At 40.5% G+C, this 22135-nt stretch overlaps 2 protein-coding genes across 6 annotated transcripts; both read right to left on the reverse strand.

The window, feature by feature from the left end:
- Positions 1–671: 671 nt before the first annotated feature.
- Positions 672–5381, reverse strand: LOC111845590 (C-C chemokine receptor type 8-like). The gene is made up of 2 exons (XM_023815114.2): positions 5129–5381; positions 672–2404 (listed from the first exon to the last, which is right to left on the reverse strand). The coding sequence occupies exons 1-2, from the start codon at positions 5164–5166 to the stop codon at positions 1360–1362; spliced, it is 1083 nt and encodes a 360-aa protein (XP_023670882.2). The 5' UTR covers positions 5167–5381; the 3' UTR covers positions 672–1359.
- Positions 5382–5512: 131 nt separating this feature from the next.
- LOC140592706 (C-C chemokine receptor type 4-like) lies at positions 5513–14233 on the reverse strand. 5 transcript variants are annotated; one of them, XM_072716780.1, is made up of 4 exons: positions 12381–14233; positions 9251–9300; positions 8699–8771; positions 5513–6678 (listed from the first exon to the last, which is right to left on the reverse strand). In XM_072716780.1, the coding sequence occupies exons 3-4, from the start codon at positions 8752–8754 to the stop codon at positions 5655–5657; spliced, it is 1080 nt and encodes a 359-aa protein (XP_072572881.1). In that variant the 5' UTR covers positions 8755–8771; positions 9251–9300; positions 12381–14233; the 3' UTR covers positions 5513–5654. The 5 variants fall into 5 exon arrangements, with proteins under 5 accessions (XP_072572881.1, XP_072572880.1, XP_072572883.1 ...); XM_072716779.1 differs by having other exon boundaries at positions 9251–10413; XM_072716782.1 differs by lacking the exon at positions 8699–8771.
- Positions 14234–22135: the final 7902 nt, after the last annotated feature.

Raw genomic sequence — 22135 nt, forward strand, 5'->3', positions numbered from 1 at the left:
TATTGAGGACTGGACAGCAGAAGACTGGTGCAAAGTTATTTTCTTTGATGAAGCCCCCTTCCAACTGTTTGGGGGCAGGGAAAACACACTAGGGCAACATCAGGCGGGATGGGCAGCAGGAACTGCCAGCCAATTCGGGGAAAGGCACATGAGAGAGGGCCAGACGGGCATCGACTCTGACACAGCATGTTAGGGGTATCATCTAAATTCAGCAATAGGGACATGACTGTTTCGCTTCGCCAATGTGGTCAATGAAATTGCCCATTCTACAGAGAGAAAACGGGTCCTGCTGTCTGGCGGCATGAAGGTTCCTGTAGTTGGCACAGAAGCTGAGAATAAGGACTATGGCAGGCAGGCCAAATACCACAGGGTACAACTAAGAACTGTGAGACCATTTTCTTCCATCTGGTCAGTTTCTTTATCTTTCTGGGGGATGTTGCTACATTGGGGCATAGTCTTCGACATCAGTATCTAATTTCAGACTGAGCAGCATGTACATTTGCTTCTATTTGGCAAAAGCTTTTATCTAAATAGATGTAGAAGTAAAGGCAAATAGCACATTAAATGTGGCATCATCACAGGAAGAGAAAGGATGTTCTTAGAAATAACTTTAATGAAGCTGACTGTGCCACCCTGGAACAGCATCCAGGGAATGAAATTTCACCACAGGCTTGTTCTGAATAAGAGGCAGAGACAGAATTTATTAGGAAAACTCCAAGGACCATCACAAAACGGACATTAGACGTCAATGGGGAAAACATACCTAACGCAGACTTAAATACATAGGACTAATGACTATAACAGGAAACAGCTGGTAAACACAGGGAATCCACACTACACCAAACCCCTTCAGCACAAAATTAGGATATACTCTTGTTGCATTTAGATTAAAACACAGACCTACACTACACTGAAATAGAAGAACTATAGAGGCACAGCAAATCCCAAAAACAAAGTGGCATTGTGGGTAAAACACTGATTAATGGGCATCCCTGAATGTTCCAGGCATTATACAACTTGATAAAACACACAGGGCAATAAATTAATTATTACAAATGTTCCATAAACTAATGAGGCAGACCAACCCGGCAGGGAAATACCAACAGCAGACGGATGGATGGCACACTCCACTCACAAATCTAAAATAAAAATTTATACCGATCTAAAGCTTAAAATCACCAACAGCTTTGTGCAATAAGACGTGTCATTCACAACATGAAGGATCAAAAACTTTACACCAAGGTGATCCTTGGGACCTACAACCAGCAGGGGTTAGGTTTAAAACACTGAAGATAGAACATTGGTTATAAGATCAAACATTTCTAAAAATATTTCTATGATATTGCATGGATATGATATTTAAACTGAAGTGACATGGTTGTAATAATTCATAGTCATACTGGACCGTTCAGTTTTGCTTGTCTGGGACAGCTGTGATGAGAAAGTAGAAATCATGAACTTATTCTTCATGCATGGCATCCTGTTCAGGAGTTTAAACAGGTGCCTCCTGAACTTCTCTCCCACAAAGACGTAAATGATGGGATTCAAGCAGGTATGGGAGTAGGCTAGAGCCGCCATCACCTGCAGGCTCAACCGAATGGCTTTGCTGGATTTACATGACGCGTAGATATCGAGCAATTCTAGGGCTTGGAAGAATGATGCAACATTGTAGGGCGTCCAGCAGCAGAAAAACACCACAACCACCAGCAGCATGAGGCGTATGGTCTTCCTGTTCGTTGACTTGCAGAGGAGTATTCTCCTGAGGATCATCGAGTAGCAGAACACCATGATGAAAAATGGAATCAGAAGGCTGGTAACATTCATCTTAAACAGGCCAAACGCTCTCCAGAATGGTTCACTGTGATAACCAACTTCACACAAACTTGTGTGACGTCGTCGATAAAAATCAATGAGTGTTAATTCAGGAAATGAAGCCAAAAGTGCCACGATCCAGGTTATGACGATCATGATGAGTCGATATCTGCGTGTTTTGGTTTGGAGGAAATTCACGGCATGAACTACAGCCAGGTACCGGTCGATGCTCATGATCACGACGAAAAAGGTGCTGCTGTTGAAGCCGATGTAGTAGCTGCCCATGACGACTTTGCACATGACAGACCCAAAGACCCAGTCTGCTCTTGCATAGTGAGCCAGGAAGGGAAGGGTGATGAGCAGCAGAAGATCTGCCACAGCCAGGTTCAGGAGGCAGATGTCTGTGATGCTCTGCAGTTTCACACATATCAGCATGACCCACATGACGAGGCCATTGCTGATCACCCCGAACACGAAGAGCAGGGAATAAAACACAGGCAGGAACACAGCGCCGTGTCTCGGATACTTGCATGGTCCAGTATCGTCACCATTGGACTCAATGATGGAATTGAACTGAGTAGAATTGTAGTCACTGTTAAATATAATACAAAAGAATTAAAGGATTCAATACCACCCAAAATATAAAATTCAAGCAAAAGGTGATTCGAATTAAAACAGTAAGAATAAACAGATCAGTATCCTAAAAACAATGCTTTCACAAAATAACAAAAATGCCTCTTGATTTAATATCAAGGACCCAATAAGGAATAGGGCCACTCTTTTGCCTTCATTCCTTCTAGGAGTGCTATGATGGACGTCCTCAGCTGTGTGTGGTGGGCTATTGGACCAATTTTCACGAAGAATACCCTCCAGGTTTTCAGAGATGGTGGTAGGTAGTTATTTACTTCAGACTCTGCATTCCAGAACTTCCCATGAAGGTTAATTGATGATTTAATTTGGCCATGAAGCCATTTGACTTTATTATAATTTTTCATGAAGCCACTCTTGAATTTAGTTAGCAGGATGCATAGTGGTATTATCATCGTGAAATATGAGAACATCGTGAAGACACTGTGTTTGCACCATAGTTTACACCTAGTGCTATGAAATCTTTCACTATCAGATATTCACTTCACATACTGCTGATTGGGATTCAGCCTATTAGCAATTGTCTCTGCAACCTAAGTTTGAAATAGTAATTCTGTTTACTTCAAAAGTACAGTCACTTTTTATGTCCTATTTCCCTTATTTTGTTCATCCTCTGTATGATAATGATAAACAACCATGTACATGTTCATTTTAAGATTCAGTAACTTGAATCATGTCTAGTAAACACAAAAACTGATTTTACTTTGTGACTGAACCCTTATAAATAGCAGCCTATGACAAATACATAACTGCTGAAGTCAGGGAGGAGCATATGACTCAATGCCAAATTCATAATCACAATCTTGCATCTAAACTTGCAACCCAGTGGAACGGAAATGCAAAAGGATGATTAATTTTCCTGTGTTTGGCAGAATATATCAACTGAATCTCATGAGCTCACTTTTTTGCTGGCCTTCGTATATAATGTTTAAATACCGCATTTATGTGATCTTAAATAAACTGATATTTGCTGGAAAGCATGTCCTGTTATTTTGATGGGAAGTTCAAAGTGTGAATATTACCTATAAAAGACGCAACAAGACTGACTTCTATGATGATTCGTTTCATATATGATTTTCACTAAATTTGATGTTCAAGTTGGAATCTGTCCAAATGTTTTGGTTGCTCATCAGCTCTGGAGGATGAATCTGTAAGACTACTTGTATTTTTTTAAAAAAAAACACGTACAGGGGCTGGACAATGAAAGTAAAACACGGGGCAGATGTGGACACTCGAGGAAGCTGTCTGAAATGGATGTGAAAGTACTAACCCAGACTATTCAAAAAACATAAAACCACAGCTGCTCAAGTCACTGCAGAACTAAATGCGCACCTCGACACCCTGTTTCCACCAAAATTGTTCAACGGGTCTTCTGCAGGGTCAATATTCATGGTCAGGCTGCTATAGCCAACCCTTTGGTCAACGCCAAGCCAATGACAAACGTCGGTTTCAATGATACCAGTAGTGCAAATCTTGGGCTTTGGACAATGTGAAACATGTATTGTTATATGCTAAGTCCAGACCAGGATTTTGTTTCAACCAACCAGTTGAGTACTATGTGACTATGACTCTTTATGCTCAACTGGTTGGTTGAAACAAAATCCTGGTCTGGATTTTTACTTTCTGGACCTGAAATTTCCACCTGAGGCCTGCTACTTGTTGTAAATGGGCTCGTCACTGCCAAGGACTACTGAACCATTCTGGAGGACCATGTTCACCCGATGGTTCAAACACCGTGCCTTGAAGGTGGTGCCGTGTATCGGGATGATAATGCACCAATACACACAACAAGACTAGTGCTAGAGTGGTTTGATGAACACGAAAGTGAAGCTGAACATCTCCCATGACCTGCACAGTCACTAGATCTGAGTATTATTGAGCCACTTTGGGGGTGTTTCGGAGGAGCGAGTCAGGAAACGATCTCCTCCAGCAGCATCACCTAGTGACCTGACCACTGTTCTGCAAGAACAGTGCCTCAAATCCCTCTGGCCACTGTGCAGGACTTGAATCTATCATCCCCAAGGTGAAATGATACTCTATTGCCTGCAAGAGGAGGCCCTACACCATACGGAAAAATTATTGTGGTCTAAAAACCAGTTGTTTCAGTTTTATTGTCCATGCCCTGTATCTCGCCTTTCATGAAGAATGTTCTCCCATATTACAGTGCCACTTTTACTTATATTTTATTTATATACGCACTTTTTTGTCTTTTAGTGGTTTAAATATAAAGGTGGACAATCCATAAAAACCCAAAATGGAGCCTTTTGGACTAAAGTAAAATAATTTTAAAAGTTAATATACAATAAATAGGTATAAATAAATGTGTAAAAAAATACAACAAATAAATTTAGGAACTTGAACGTCTAGTTCCAAAGTAAAAAAGATTTCTTTTAACAATATTCTTAAGAATAAAATACATTTTCAGGCCTGATGATGAAATTAAATGAAAATCACATGTAATTTCTAAAATTGGGAGTTTTCACCAAATGATAGCTAAAATCTGACTTTACAAACTGTGTATTTAGTTGCTTTGTAAAGATTCTTTTTTTTTCTAATTCAATACTGGTTTTTTTCCTCTTCTCAAGAATTATTGGATTAAAAAATATTAGCTTTGTAGCATGATGTATGTTTTTAAATGCAATGAAAAATGACAGAGAGTTGAACATACCTTCTCATACTCTCAGTGGTAAAGTTGTTGACATCCATGGTCTAAATTTCCTGTGGAAATGTCAGGAAGGCAAAGCCAACTGTCTTTTGATGAAACAAATATAGCACACGTTTGGTGATATGTTCTTATTTTAGCTTGGTACTTCAGTGTACTGTATGCTGCACAAGTCTACAGATAACAGTTTGTAAGAGCTAGCTAGTGCCTGCAAGGATTACTGAGGCAGAGTCATGCTATATTGAACATGATCATGTTTTTATATGTGGTGGGGGTGGTTTCCTTTTGTGAAATTAAAGGGGGAGTGTAACAAGCAAGAATGTGCTGTCTCACTTTTTTGCAATACATATGTCTGTTGACATAAAAACATAGCAGAGCTTGCAAAAAGAGTAGAAATCTATGTTTTATTTATTTCATGGATGTGCATAAGATGTTTGCAGAGGGAATAAAAAAAAACTAAAATCTAGTACTACGTTATAGACTAAACTGAATTCTTGAAAAAATATATTTCTATATTGCATTGATATGATGTTTAAACAGAAGTGACATTCATAATTATACTGGACCGTTCAACTCTGCTTGTCTGGGACCGCTGTGATGCGGCAGTGGAAATCATGAACTTATTCTTCATGCATGGCATCCTGTTCAGGAGTTTAAACAGGTGCCTCCTGAACTTCTCCCCCACAAAGACGTAAATGATGGGATTCAAGCAGGTGTGGGAGTAGGCTAGAGCCTCCGTCACCTGCAGGGTCAACCGAATGGCTTTGCTGGATTTACATGACGTGTAGATTTCGAGCAATTCTAGTGCCTGGAAGAATGATGCAATGTTGTAGGGGGTCCAGCAGCAGAAAAACACCACAACCACCAGCAGCACGAGACGTATGGTCTTCCTGTTCGTTGACTTGCAGAGGAGTATTCTCCTGAGGATCATCGAGTAGCAGAACACCATGATGAAAAATGGAATCAGAAGGCTGGTAACATTCATTTTAAACAGGCCAAACGCTCTCCAGAATGGTTCACTGTGATAACCAACTTCACACAAACTTGTGTGATGTTGTTGGTGAACGTCAATGAGCGTTATTTCAGGAAACGAAGCCAGCAGTCCTATGATCCAGGTTACGGTGATCATGATGAGTCGATATTTGCGTGATATGGTCTTGAGGGAATTCACGGCATGAACTACAGCCAGGTACCGGTCGATGCTCATGATCACGACGAAGAAGATGCTGCTGTTGAAGCCGATGTAGTAGCTGCCCATGACGACTTTGCACATGCCAGACCCAAAGACCCAGTCTGCTCTTGAATAGTGAGCCAGGAAGGGAAGGGTGATGAGCAGCAGAAGATCTGCCACGGCCAGGTTCAGGAGGCAGATGTCAGTGATACTAAGCAGCTTCACAGACATCAGGATGACCCACATGACGAGGCCATTGCTGGTCACCCCAAACACGAAGAGCAGGGAATAAAACACAGGCAGGAACACAGCGCCGTGTCTCTCATACTTGCATGGTCCAAAACCCTCCAAGTCATAGGTGTAATCATTGGTGGAACTGTGGTTACTGTAAAATATAATACAAAAGAATTAACGGATTTGGTACAACTCAAAATGTAAAATTCAAGCAAAATCTGATTTGACTTGAAATAAAAATAAATTGTTGATCAATACCATAAAAACTTAACAAGAAATGCCTCTCGATTTAATATCAAGGACCCAATAAGGAATAGGGTCCTTGTCTTCAGAACAGATTCATTCCTTCGAGGAGTGTTGTGATGGACGTCCTCAGCAGTGTGTGTTGGGCTATTAGACCAGTTTTCACAAAGAAAACCCTTCAGGTTTTTAGAGTAGATAGACATCTACCTCAGACACAGCGCTCCAGGACCTCCCAGGAAGGTTTATCGAAGATTACATTTGGCCATAGTGCCATTTAATAACTGCACACACATGCATCTTAACATCCCCATTTCTTCCACATGCAGCTGCTTTTCCTGTGATCCCTTCACCACCCATGTCTCTGCTCCGTACATCATTGCTGTCTCACCACTAATATAGAAACCTTGCCTTTTATCCTTATCTTGATTCCCCAATCCTATAATTCTCTTGATACCTTCTTCCAATTGTTCCAGCCTCACTGCACCAAACGGCTTATCTCTGCATGCAGTATCCACCTTAGGCAACTACTGATCCTAGGTATTTAAATTTACCAACTCTTTTCAACGACTTAGAATAACTTCCGAATCCTGATTATAAATAAACCTCAAATATTCTGTTTTGGTATTCTGACACAACACAACGTCATAAGCAAACCGCATGCACCAGGGAGACGGGTCATTCATCCCAAAAGTCAAGACATCTATGACCGAATTAAAGAAGAAAGAGCTTAAAGAGGATTCCTGATGGAGCCCAGTTCTAACTGGAAACTCTGTTACTCCGACACTCTCTCCTACATGTCCTAGACAATACTCACATACTTTTCCTCCAGACCTCTTGACACAGCCTTCCCCAAATAAATACCATATACAGGCTTCTCTGTTTTTCCAGATGCTTCTGCATGAGTTGTCATACAGCAAAAATAAATCAAGCTGTTCCTTTGCCCCTATCATAGAACCAACTGCCCCGTCCCTATTGTGATCTCTACCCTTTTCCCAGATCTTCATCGCGTGTGACATCAGCTTTATCCCTATATAGATTGCAGAGTTCTGAATGTCTCCCTTCTCCTTATAAAGGGGTATAATCACACTTCCTCTCCTTTGATATTTTTTCCTGCTCATAGATCTCCTGCATCAGATCCCACAACACATCTACTCCCTTTTCCCCTAAAATCTTCCTGACTTCCACTGGTATTTCATGGGGTCCTGTTGAGACTCTTCGTTCTTTTTCGGGCCTGTTTTTGCTTCCTCCCTCCTCATTCCTGGTACTAGCCCTCCATTTGGACGACATCCCTAAAGGCTTCCCTTGAATTTTCTTAATTCAGCAGCTTTTCGGTACGCCTTCCATCTACTCTTCATGCTATTATGCTCACAGACCACATCTTGCTCATCTTTCACCTGCTTTATCTGTTAAGATAGGACATCATGAAGGAGGAACGATCCATGTAGCAACTCCCAACAAAAGAGGTTTATTAAGGAAACAGGACACAAATGGAGAACCAGAAAATAAAGGGACCATGACCGCAAAAAAACAGGTAATCCAAGAACTATACTAATCACTAATAAAACGAACACTAAAATTATAGCTAATAAATGTACGGACCAAGGAAGCAGTGTGACACGGAATGACACAGGAACTAACTGAACACAATCAGGAAACTGGGAGCAAGACTGGGAGACAGACTAAGGATACCCAACTGGGTATCCAACTAAGGAACAGACCAAAGACAGACACTTAAACACACTGACAACAAGGCTAACAAGGGGCAGGCAAGGTCGATTAGGAACTAGGGGCATAGAGGATCAGTCAATAAAGAGACACACAAAAGGTTCAAACACTCAGGGAAAGTAAAACAAGAAGAACTGATCAAACAAGGAACTGAAATACACCTGGTGAACTAAGAGAACACAAAACAACAATAGTTAAATTACTCGTGAAGCCCACAGCAGAAGGGGAAGTCAGAATGGTGGCCGACCTCTTTGCCCATTAAGCCACACAGCAGCCCTGGGAAACACAAAGCAAGATGGCCAGTGAGAACTGCTGAGCCAATGGAGAGAAGGCGCACGGGACAGGGCCAGATGGGGACCCATCCGGACATTATCTGACTAAAGTTTTCCAAATCATTCTTGCTTCTCGTCTCAAATTTTCATTCACTTCCTCCCAAGCTTGTGTATTGGCTCCTGCCGCTTTCCTTCTTTACCTGCCTATATATTTCTCTGAATAATCTACATTTTTTAGACCTGATGAAATGGAGAATGAAATTAATTTGTGTAATTTGTAAAACTGGGAATTTTCACCAAATGATAGCTAAACCCTGACCTTACAAACTACGTATTTAGTTGCTTTGTAAAGATTATTTTTTTCTACTTGAATACTGTATATGTCCCTTTTCAAGAGTCACTAGATTATAAAAAACAGGTTTGTAGTGCAATGTTTGTTTTTAAATGCAATTGTAATGAAAAGTGACAGACAATTGTACATACCTTCTCATACTCTCATTGGTAAAGCTGTTGATATCCATGGTCTGTATTTCCTGTGGAAATGTCAGGAAGGCAAAGCCAACTATCTTTCGATGAAACAAATATAGCACAAGTTTGGTGATATGTTCTTATTTTAGCTTGGTACTTACACCAGTGTATGCTGTACAGGTCTACAGATAATAGTTTGTAAGAACTGATCACACATTTATGTGATGGGGGTGGTTATATTTATGTAAATTTAAAGGGGGAGTGTAACAGGCAAGAATGTGCTGTCTCACTTTTTTGCAATACATCTGCCCCCTCCTGGTCTGGTGGAATATCATTGCTGTACACAGAAAAGTGAAGCATAAACTGGGCTTAACGCACCAATATTAATGTTGCTAGATGGTGATGTCATTATACACAATTAACCGCAAAAATGCAACTAATAAAATTTTGTTTCAACCCCTTTTTATGAATTATTATCAATTAATTGTTGCAGCCCTATAATTTTTTAATTCTAACTAATGTGACAACAGAAACTATAAAAGCCAAGGATAAGGACCAGAACCTATGGGCAGTAATTAAATAAAATAAATTACTTATGTGTCACATTTGTTCAGTCAATTTACAGTCCTGTACTTTACAGAGTCTTAAATTACTCTCTAACTTGTCTAATGTGCTGAGAGAAATGGCTACTCTTTGACGTTACAGTTTAATCTTCTTCCTTAATTCTTTGGCAAATGGCTAGGGTTGGGGATAACAAGAAAGACACCTGTGGAGACTCAGGAGAGATTTTGAGGACCAGCAGCGACAATCTGATTGGTTCAGAGAGATAACCAATCATTTTTCCTTCTGCCCCCAGAACATTTTTGTGTAAGTAAACTCCCATGAACCATTTTCAGAGTGATGACACACATCCCTCTTATACAGCCATGGAAAAAATTGAGACTACATTTTTAAACAAATCTGCATTTTTAAATCTTAGGTTTAATCATGGTTCTGCTGGCAGAAGGCTACACTGAGCAGCAAATTGCTTCCAAATTTCTAAGACAGCAGTACACAAGTACAAGGTGAGGCACTGACCAGAAACCAGCCAGGTAAAGGGCGGAAGTGGCTTTCTAATGCCAGAGAAGACTGTTAACTTATCCGAGTTTCTTATGAATCAGAGGATGACATCAAGTGACCTTCAAAAGGAATGGGAAACATTAAGTGCAGGTGTGAAGTGCACCGCTAGGACAGGTCTGGTGCTCCTAGAAGCAGGACTTAAGTCCCATAAAGCAAGGAAGAAGCCCTTCATTAATGAGAAACCAGGCTGCAGTTTGCAAAAAATACATTGCTCAAAAAAATTAAAGGAACACTTTTTAATCAGAGTATAGCATTAAGGATGAAGGAATTGATACCATTGACTGGCACTTCTGGGACATTATGTTTCGGTCCATCCGACACCGCCAGGTTGCACCTCAGACTGTCCAAGAGCTCAGTGATGCCCTGGTCCAGATCTGGGAGGAGATCCCCCAGGACACCATCTGTCGTCTGATTAGGAGCAGCCCGACGTTGTCAGGCATGCCTACAAGCACGTGGGGGCCATAAAAATTACTGAGTACAATTGTACACAGTTGATGCGATAAAATTTCGTAAAAATGGACTAGCCTGTAACATCATTTTTCAGTTTGATTTTCAAGGTGTCTTTGAATCCAGCCCACTGTAGGTTGATAATTTTCATTTCCATCAAACGACATGGCATCCTTTTGTTCCCAACACATTACCCAGTCCATATCAGTATAGATATCCAACATGATTTTTTCCACATTGAGATCTGATGTGTTTTTAAAGTGGTCCTTTTTTGAGCAGTGTATATTATTCACAGACACACACCATAAATTGGTAAATGAATGAAACAAAAAAATTGTGCAGTGGCTTCTTAATTTTTTTCTCCGACCATACATTTATCGAGTACACAATGCAGCGATTTTCATTTATTCGTGTCGCACGTATACAAAGACAGTCTCTTGTTTTACTACATATCTTTGATTTTTTTTGTGCGCTTCATCCAGTTGCTTCGGGATCTTTTCATCAGCCCAGATTTCCAGCAAACACCGCACCTCTGCTGCAGACCAAAGTGATCCCTTTGCCGTCTGATTTCTTGAATGTTTTGTCGTTATGCGATCTGTATGGAGCAGATCTCATGCCACCTTGAAATGCAATCACGACTTTTGAAAACAATCGACAAGATGTGTTGTTTTGTAGTGCGCAGCACGCAGAAACCATGCTATGTGGACGTGCAATGAACTAAATCTGTTGTTTTTCTGTGAGTCTCGTGTAGAGAACGTGACCATTGTTTTACTGATTTGTGTCTTGTGCAAACTACCACCCAAAAAACAATTAGAAGGGTTTACATTACACCCAACTTAACGATGTGCCACATCAAACCGAAATGCAACGACCATCTTTGTGTTACACGTCCCAGGACCGCGCGCAGATGAAAATGTAGGTAGATGAACGTGTTTTAAAATTAAGAAAACACAGATGGGAGACATCAGTGGTGCATGTAATCCAGGCGTTTCTTTGTCTAAAGTAAATCCCTACTCAACATATCACATCATCACTCTCAAACGTATCCAAATACAGACAGAATAAATCTCTATACATCGTACCACTTAACAACATGTGTTATATAAATCTCAATTTACTCAGAGCAAAAAAAAACTGGAAAGGTGTCCATTTAATTTACTGCCTTAACATATGCAGACATAACACGTAGGTCCGTGCTTAATCGTGGCCTGGAAACAGCCACAAATGCGAGCAACATTGTACAATAAGAAATATATATTTTTCACATTGACATTCTGGTTTAGCCTAACAGTGAAAATAACTTCTAATCAACAGTTGCATAAATGCCAGGACAAGATACCAGAGAGCGTAAAAAAACAATTAAACATTTAACATGTAAATAATAAGATTAAAAAAAAAAAAAGATGACTGACACGGGCACCCTTTCCACAAACCACTTTATGCTCGGTTTTTAGGAAGCGAGACGCCATTACTTTCACTGGTCTTGCCGAGCAATCCTACACTTTAATTAAAACACTACTTTAACTGTGTGGTTAAAATAATAAACACCTATTTGTGACATGAAACAGTAGTTACTTACCATAGTAACCTGTTTTAAAATTAAAAGAACACAGACAGGAGACACCAGTGGTGAATGTAGTCCAGGCGCTTCTTTATCTAAAGAAAATCCCGCGAAACTTCAACTAATGTTCCCGTTAGGCTACATCTCCCTCTAGCGGTAGACAAAGGAATAGCGATTCTAGTATTGCTTTCGAACAAAATAACCATTAAGCACATTCACAAATTGTGACAAAACTCTTCTGTGCATCTCATTTGCTCTGCTGCATTGGCTAATTTTAATTCTCGAAATGTACACGCTGAAATCACGCCACTCAGAAATATAATCACTGTCAAATCTCAAGCAAGCGGGGGGGGGCGGTCAAGGTCACAGAAAACGGACTGAGACAATCGCTTAAGATCTAATCAATGAGGTGTTTTCTGCAGATTCTCTCTCAGTGCTCCAGTTTCCTCCTGCAGTGATACATGATCTTAGGCGGAGTGATATCTCTGAATGGCCCATAGTGCGTGTATATGTATATATTCTCGTAGCAACACAATACACTGTCTGCACTCTGCCTTTTTGCACAGATTATTCTGGTGCACTCCTGAAATATGTACATATAAATATACCTAATGTATCTGATCCACTTCATAATATTCATAATGCCCACAGTACAGTATAAATGAACAATATAACATTGTCACTGTCATATAGCATTGCCCATTTTTCATTACAAATGCCATTGCACTATATTGTAATTGTATATATTTGCTCTAAACAGTTAATATTCTTTTTCAGTATGTATTTATATTATTTTATACATTTTAATAAATTTCTCCTTACTGTAATTGTTTTTATCCTTCTTATTTCTGTATAGCTGCTGTAGACCAAACGAATTTCCCCCAAACGTGATCCACAAACTCAAGTCTAAACCCACAGAACCATGGCTCTAAACACATCATGATCCAAACTCCATTGCTGGACACGTACTTAACAGGGCCAATAATTTGCACTGCAGCAATCAAAAAGACCAGTGACTCTTGAACTGGTCTGAAACTACTGCAATGTAGTCAAAAATGGGAACAAAGATATACATTTCATTCTCTCTGAACACAGGGATTAACCCAGTTTGGCAGCTAATGTCAAAATTAGCAAAATCAGCTGGCGAAGATCCAGATAGAACCAGATGAGACTGAGGTCTGGGCCAGTGGATCGACTGCAACCAGGGTAGGAGGCCTGACCACAGGGACGCTAACCCTCGAGGAAGAGGCACCGGCTTTTCCTGTCCCATTTTCTTCATGGTAAAGCAGAGACAAAAACTGAAAAACTAGCTACTTAAATAACTTAGGATCTATCTGAGATCAATGCAAATATTAAGGTGCCTGTTAACATAACAAAAACATAGCAGAACTTGCAAAAAGAGTAAAAATCTATGTCTAATTTACTAAAGAGCAATTTCATGGATGTGCATAAGGTGCTTGCAGAGGGAATAAAAACTGGTACTTAAAGTAGTCATATAAACGCATTATATATTATACATACCCTCATAATGCAGTATAATGCATTCATAAAGTATTATGAACACAGCTATAAATATCTTCATAATGCATCCGTAATTCTTGTATTGACCATTATAATGCATTATGGAGGTATTTATAGTGCATTACAGATGAGAGATTCATGGAGCATTCATAATGCATACTAAACATAAATATTTATAGCTATGTTTATAATACTTTGTGATTGCATTATAATGCATTATGAAGGTATGTATAATGCATTAATATGAATGCTTTAAGTAAAGTTCTACCAAAAAGAGTAAAACCTAGTTTTTGATTATAGAGTAAACTGAATTTTTCTAAAAATATTTATATGATATTGCATGGATATGATATTTAAAAAGAAGTGACATTCTTAATTATACTGGACCGTTCAACTCTGCTTGTCTGGGACCGCTGTGATGCGGCAGTGGAAATCATGAACTTATTCTTCATGCATGGCATCCTGTTCAGGAGTTTAAACAGGTGCCTCCTGAACTTCTCCCCCACAAAGACGTAAATGATGGGATTCAAGCAGGTGTGGGAGTAGGCTAGAGCCGCCGTCACCTGCAGGCTCAACTGAATGGCTTTGCTGGATTTACATGACGTGTAGATATCGAGCAATTCTAGGGCTTGGAAGAATGATGCAACATTGTAGGGGGTCCAGCAGCAGAAAAACACCAGAACCACCAGCAGCACGAGACGTATGGTCCTCCTGTTTGTTGACTTGCAGAGGAGTATTCTCCTGAGGATCATCGAGTAGCAGAACACCATGATGAAAAATGGAATCAGAAGGCTGGTAACATTCATTTTAAACAGGCCAAACGCTCTTTGGGTTGGCTCACTCTTATAACCAACTTCACACAAACTTGTGTTAGGTCGTTGAATATTGTCAATGAGCATTAATTCAGGAAATGAAGCCAAAAATCCTACGATCCAGGTTATGATGATCATGATGAGTCGATATTTGCGTGATATGGTCTTGAGGGAATTCACGGCATGAACTACAGACAGGTACCGGTCGATGCTCATGATCATGACGAAAAAGATGCTGCTGTTGAAGCCGATGTAGTAGCTGCCCATGACGACTTTGCACATGTCAGGACCAAAGACCCAGTCTGCTCTTGAATAGTGAGCCAGGAAGGGAAGGGTGACGAGCAGCAGAAGATCTGCCACGGCCAGGTTCAGGAGGCAGATGTCAACGATGCTCAGCAGCTTCACAGACATCAGGATGACCCACATGACGAGGCCATTGCTGGTCACCCCAAACACGAAGAGCAGGGAATAAAACACAGGCAGGAACACAGCGCTGTGTCTCTCATACTTGCATGGTCCAAAAGCCTCAAAGTCATTGATGTCATCACTGGTGGAACTGTGGTTACTGTAAAATATAATACAAAAGAATGAATGAATTCAGTATATCCCAAAATACAAAATTCTAGCAAAAGCTGAATCAGATTCAAACAAAAAAAGAACTGATCAATACCATAACTTAGCAGTGGATAAACAATGGTTTTGCAATATAACAGAAATGCCTCTCAATTTAAAGATCAAGAACCCTATGTAGAACCGGGCGATTCTTTCCCTTCAGAACAGCTTCATTCTTTCTCGGAGTGCTGTCATAGAAGTCCTCAGGTGTGCGTGGTGGGCTTTTGGGCCAATATTCATGAAGAATAGTCTCCAGGTTATGGGAGATAGGGGTAAGTAGGTACACCATTTGGACAGAAGTCTAGTTAATCATTGAATTCAGGTGTTTCATTCAGACCCATTGCCACAGGTCAAGCACCCAGCCATGCAGTCAGGTTTCCAAACATTTGTGGAAGAATGGGTCGTCCTGAAGAGCTCGAAGAATTCAAGCGTGGTGCGGTCATAGGATGCCACCTTTGCAATAAGTCTGTTTGGAGGAGGAGAGGAAGGAGGAGGATTGTCATGACAAAGAGGGAGCTGAGCTACTGTAGAAGGTAAAGCTCTTGATTTACCAGGTGATATGTACCTACTCTCACCTATGGTCATGAGCTCTGGATCGCAGATACAAGCGGCAGAAATGAGCTTCCTCCGCAGGCCGGCTGGGTTCAGCCTTAGAGACAGGATGAGGAGCTCAGACATTCGGGAGGGACTCAAAGTAGAGCCGCTGCTCCTCTGCATCGAAAGGAGCCAGTTGAGGTGGTTCGGGAATCTATCTAGGATGCCTCCTGGACGGGTCCCTGGGGAGGTGTTTCGGGGATGTCCAACCGGGAAGAGGCTTGGAGTATATCTATCAGCTGGCCTTGGAACGCCTTGGGATTCCTCCAGAGAAGCTGGAGGAGGTGGCTGGAGAGAGGGAGGTCTGGGCATCCCAGCTTAGACTGCTGCCCCCATTGACCCGGCAACAGATAAGAGGTGGAAGATGGATGGATGGATGGATGGGTGTTGTCTATTGTTAAATCGAATACCAAGCCAAAATCTTTCTTCTCCCCTTCCTCATGCCTTTCGCCTACCTCCCATCCTCCACGTACCCTCTCTATCACCTCTATACTTTTTTCTCACGTGCCCATTTACATCCCAACCAAAAATCACCCTTTCACCCTCTTCTATAGCCCTAAGCTCTTCAGCCTCCTCCTCTTCCTCGCAGCCCACTTGAAGAGCATATGCAGCTTTTGTCCTAAATTATTGTCAGTGCTGTCAGATATTTGTAACATGTCTTTTAAATTCTTGAATTCTGACGACCTTCTTGTCGTCACATATAAAATTTGGTGGTGATTCACATGATATATCAATTCCATATTTTGTTAAGTTTAAAATATATGTGGAGTTTATAATATAAATTACGAGCTTAAAGTACACAACGACCGCAGTCAGCAACTGCAAAAAAACAGGATGGGTCCTACTTACAATAACTGAGTTACATTTAACAAAGTGGTATCTGTCGACTGCATCAGATATCATCAAAGACAGGATTTCCGTCTGATGGGGCACGTGGTGACATAATGCAACCAAAACATGTTCTTTCTAAAGAAAACACTGTGATGCTGCAGGGCCAGTATGTTAATTTGTAGTGCAATGTGCGCTGTTGGGCAAACAGCAATGGGCTAACTCCTAATTGCACAACATTCAAAAGGTTATTTTTTGCAGTGTAGTTCAACAGTAGGACAACAGCTGTTGTTTTTACCTCTTTTGTGTTAAAGATTATAGATACACTCCAAGGGTCAAGGTGCAGCAGGGTCATATCAATCTGATCCTCTGAGATATTCTTACTGTATTTCCAGATGTCAATGTTTTCATTTTTGGTATGATGTTCCAAGCAGATAGTATAAAAGCAAGAAAATTAATTCTTCTGTCTGCTGCTCCTGCAAATCTTGGATCTCAGACAGTGATCTGCAATTTCTGTCCCACTCCACATGGTAAAGGTGCCCCAGGCAGCATTGGGGCAACAGTAAAGAGGACAGCAGACGACCTTGTACTAAAGGGAAACGACACAGTGGATGGCGAGATCTTTTATGAGAAGGTGCCCCACAGTCTTCATGGTGTCCATCTGCACTTCATTTCTGAAGCACTGTTTCTGATGTATGGCACATTTCACAGACAACCACTCAAATCGTGATCCAGGAGCAAGTATTACCACAGAGGAACAGTATTCACTGCAGGCAGCTTCTGTCTGATTCTGCAGTGAACCACTCATATGTCAGTGTTTTTTGCCCAACAATCATCTGAATAGTTACATCCAGCAGACTGATGGAAGCTGCACCACCATTTCCGAGGCCACAAATAAAACTCCTCTGGCACTTCTAATGAAGACCATGAAAAAGGAGCCTATTAGAGGACGTGGAGGAACTGAGAGTTCCAAGTAGCATTTAGGATGAAGACTGCCTCACCATTAGGTATCACACAAACTGGTGGTTGGCCAAGGTCACTATGGTTGATGCAGAACATCTAGATGTACAGGTTTTTCTAATTGCATCCACATGGGCCAACTGTACATTTCCACCCAAAACAAAGAACAAAGAGTGTTTGCCTCACTGCATTTGAAGATATTCTGCTTAAACTGATGGAACTCTTATAGGCCCATAGGAGTCCTACCAGTGGGTCCCGATCTCTCAGTAGATTTTCTGACTAAGGGGGAGGCCCCCACCGTAGATATCGGCAACCGGGGGGCCGAAGTATATTTTGAGGGGGATTCAGATTCATAAAAATACTACCTGCCACCAGGCCCAATGGGTAACAAAAAAAATTCAGGGTGATTCAGACCCCTTATCTTATTGTGTGGCTTCATGCCTGAATCCTTTTCAACCGCTTGTGCAAGCACCATGCAGCGCGCAGCAAATATATCATATATCTGATGAACCCTTATCACCCGCTTGTGCAAGCACCAGCACGCAGCAAATATATCAGATGAAGGCATGCAGGAACATGTGAATCGCTACCAAATTCATAATCACAGTCTATCATCTAAGCATGCAACCCAGCGGAACGGAAATGCGAAAGAATGATTCATTTTCATGCGTTCATGACAAAATATACCAACTAAGTTTCATGAGCTCAATTTCTTGCTGGTCTTCTTATGAAATATTTAAATAGCTTATTTATGTAGATAAGCTATTTACTGTGAAGTATGTTCTGTTATTTTGATGGAAAGTGACAATTATGAATAGCACCTTTTTAAAGACACAAGAGACTGACCTCTATAGTAATTTTGTTTGTTACACGATTTTCAGTAAATATGACATTCAAGTTGGAATCTAAGTGTTTCTATCACTGTCAATTACTCACCAGTCTTTTTTTAAACGTCTTGTACCCTCTTATTCTCCCATTAAAGCAGACACACAGACATTTATTGAAATTAAGGGTATGAATCCAGTTTGAATTTTTTTGCCCCCAACCAGACATGAAGGCAGGTAGTAAAATAACGAGTTACAAGGCTGTTTGAGCAGCATGAAATGATTAAAAAAAAACAAAGTTACTTTAATAAATTTAAAAACGTGAAGATCCAATTCCAAAGTAATAAAGATGATTGTGTTACAGTTACACCACATGTTTCGAACAATATTCTTAAGCATAATCCATTTTCCTTTTTAGTTCTGATGTTGTTGCAAATGTACTACATACTTGAAAATTTGTAAGAAGAATGATGTTGAAACTTGTCTTGCTCCAAACTCTTTATTTTAAATTACACATATATTTTGAACCTAACAAAATATGGAGTTAATGTTTGGCAGAGGTGGATAGTTCAGGTCCAGAAAGTACAAATCCAGACCAAGATTTTGTTTCAGCCAACCAGTGGAGTCTAAAGAGTCACAGTCACCGAATACTCCACTGGTTGGCTGAAACAAAATCTTGGTCTGGATTTGTACATTCTGGACCCGAACTATCCACCCCTGATGTTTAGTTTTATACCTAAAATTCAGTTGCTTTGTTTTTTTTTCTAATTGAATACTGGTTTTTCAAGAATCACTTGATTACACATTATTACCTTTGCACCATGACTTTTGTTTTTAAATACAATTGTAATGAAGAGTGACAATCTCACGTACCTTATCATACTCCTAGTGGTGAATTCGTTTACACCCATGGCTTCTATAACCTGTTCAAATGCCCATAAATATGTCAGAAAGGCAAAACAATTGTATTTCCTGAAAGTACACATAGTAGAAATTTGGTGCTATATAGTTATTTTAGCTTGGTACTTACTTCAGCGTGTTGTAGGAGTCTACAGATGATAGCTTGTAAGAGCTCGCCAGTGCATGTGAGGATTACTGAAGGTAGGAGGCACAGTCAAGTTAAACTGAAACTGAACACGTGTTTATATGTGGTGGTGTTGGGGGGGGAGCGGAGGGTATAACAGAGGAATGCGTTATCTCACAATTGCACACTTACACGTTTGTTTGGCTCACACTCAATACTTGAATACACTCCGATAAAATGAAGACAGAACATTTCAAATGAAGCTTTTATTGTTGTGCACGTGAAACACTCTTTCCCATTCTGTGCTACTGCCACCATGCTGTGTAACTGACACCTGAAAAACCTGTACGTTGTTACGTATACCAGGTACACACCTGTGGCCGTACTACGAAGCGGGGTTACTGGCTTATCGGGGTAACTTGCTGGATTTAAGGTAGTCTGGGCAAAATGTAAGTGAGCGAATATGAAGTCCATTTAAACTGTGGTACCTTAAATCTGACAAGTTACCCCGATAAACCAGTAACCCCGCTTCGTAGTACAGGCCACTGGGCAAGAAAAAAAAAACAAAAACATTAGGTGCTTTGGCCCATAGGCCTAGGCGTGTACGTTAATGTATTTTGTTTAGTCATTATTGTGAAAGTTACATGCCAATTAACATAGTTATGCTAAGCTATATGTGAAATACCATTTACCATTCTGCACATTTACCAAGCTGTACATTTACATTTATTGCTATTTACGGCAGGTTAATAAACAGCTGGACTGGCTTGATGTTTTCCAAACTTTATTTATTCAACACAACACAGCGTCATCCAGGCTACATCAACACGTGGATCAGGGTGATTTTTGCATCATTACATGGCTCCTGATACATCACTATAAATATCATGGTTCTGAAGTTCTGGAGCCACAAACTTCATAATCAAACGTGTAGAGTAATTCAGAAATGGGAAGTAGTCTGTTCTTAACAATGCTCAAGGAAGACGCTATAGTGACATGTAACAGGCTCCTCCACTGTGGTGTGTTTGGACCGTTCGACCCCTGAAACAGTTTCACGTCATGCGTTACGTCAGACGTAACAAGCGGACTGATTTCTAGCAAGTCTTGTGTGGTATTACGGAAATTCCGTATACAGCTCAGGCGCTACAGCACTGAAGTTGTTGGGCAGCCAGTTGACCTCGGACCCCCAGAGCTTTTTCTTCTCCTTACTTTTGGTTCCTCTCCTCCGTTGTCTTCCGGCTTTCATTTAATTTCTTCCCTTACTTTTTCCTGTTCTGTATCTCTCTGCAATGATGCTTTATGTATTACAACACATCCACGTAAAGGGCTTTGGGACAACTGTGTTGTGAAAGGCGCTATATAAAAATAAATTGAATTCAACTGAATTGAAAAATTGAATTATAGTCCAAAATAAATTTGTTTCCACTATGGTTCTAATTCCGAGAGTTGGGAGTCCATTCCAAGGCTCGATTCCAGACAGCAAGTTTCCCAGTTCTTGATTCAAAAGACTTAAAAGTAGGAGAGAAAAAAAGTATTGTAACAGACCAAGAGTAATACGAATGACAAGGGATCTTAATATTTTCCAATTAATTTTATTAGGTTAAACTTTTGGTGACATGTATTCCTTTTAAAATTAAATACATAACAGTACACTTTGTCATTTACAATACTGAATTTACCTTTGTTTACTTCCTTGTTTAGAGTAAAATCTCGCCAAACTTTTGAATGTTACGCTGGTGGTTTCCAAATCAACGTTATCGAGCTTCTTTCACCTCACTCTTCTAATCATATAGTTTTTAATTCATTTGGATGTTTGGCATACACTGGTGTAAACAACGACCAAGAACAGATTGCTCTGGTAATAATCCAGTCCAATGAGGGTGTCAACCATCAGCTTGACAACACCATAATGACTAACCAAGGCAGTCATCGACACGCAGCGTTCACAGCAGCCTCCATTCCAGTCCACAGAATTTAATTTTTTGGCAGGAACACAGAAAACTCAAAACTGAAAAAATTTACTAGTTGTCTCTTTATTCCTAGCTGCCGAGAATTGAGTATTTGATTCTCTTTGGAATCGACTACTATCCCTAATATATGGTGGCATTATCATTTAAAGACACATTTCATCAGGCAATAGCAGAATAGCAGTGCTTTTTAAAATACTGACGCTCCTCTACTTACGAGCAAAGCTATTATGGTATTTTGAAAATAAAATAAAGGGGGGAAAATCCCCCAAAGATACAATTTCCCCAAAAGGAAATACAGCAGAATACCTCTCCAGCCCAAATAGTTGTTCTGCTACTAAATGTGTTTTTGACTCCTAAATGTGAAAAAAAATCTGTAAACCAAATGTGTGCCAACTCTGGTGAATGATGGCCAACGCACTCCAAGCCATGTTTTTAAATGCATTCCACTTCGCCTCAGTTGGTTCCTAGCTACTGCAGCCAAGCGTTTGAAAGCACGTAATGCATGGCTTCTTGCACATTAACCCTTTTGTTCAAAGAAATCTACAAGTGGGATCAGTGAGCAGGCTCATCCAGTGTTCTCCAGAGCAGGGTTTCTCAACCCGGTCCTTCGGGGACCACCAGACGGTCC

This window comes from Paramormyrops kingsleyae, chromosome 9 (assembly GCF_048594095.1).
Source record: "Paramormyrops kingsleyae isolate MSU_618 chromosome 9, PKINGS_0.4, whole genome shotgun sequence".
NCBI lineage: Eukaryota > Metazoa > Chordata > Actinopteri > Osteoglossiformes > Mormyridae > Paramormyrops > Paramormyrops kingsleyae.

Coding starts and splice junctions, on each gene's coding strand:
- LOC111845590 (XM_023815114.2), bottom strand. CDS start 5,166: ATGGATGTCAACAACTTTACCACTGAGAGTATGAGAAG. Junction 2,405..5,128: donor ACCACTGAGAGTATGAGAAG/GTATGTTCAACT, acceptor TATATTTAACAG/TGACTACAATTCTACTCAGT.
- LOC140592706 (XM_072716778.1), bottom strand. CDS start 8,865: ATGTCCGGATGGGTCCCCATCTGGCCCTGTCCCGTGCGCCTTCTCTCC. Junction 6,679..8,698: donor TTCTGCTGTGGGCTTCACGA/GTAATTTAACTA, acceptor TATATTTTACAG/TAACCACAGTTCCACCAATG.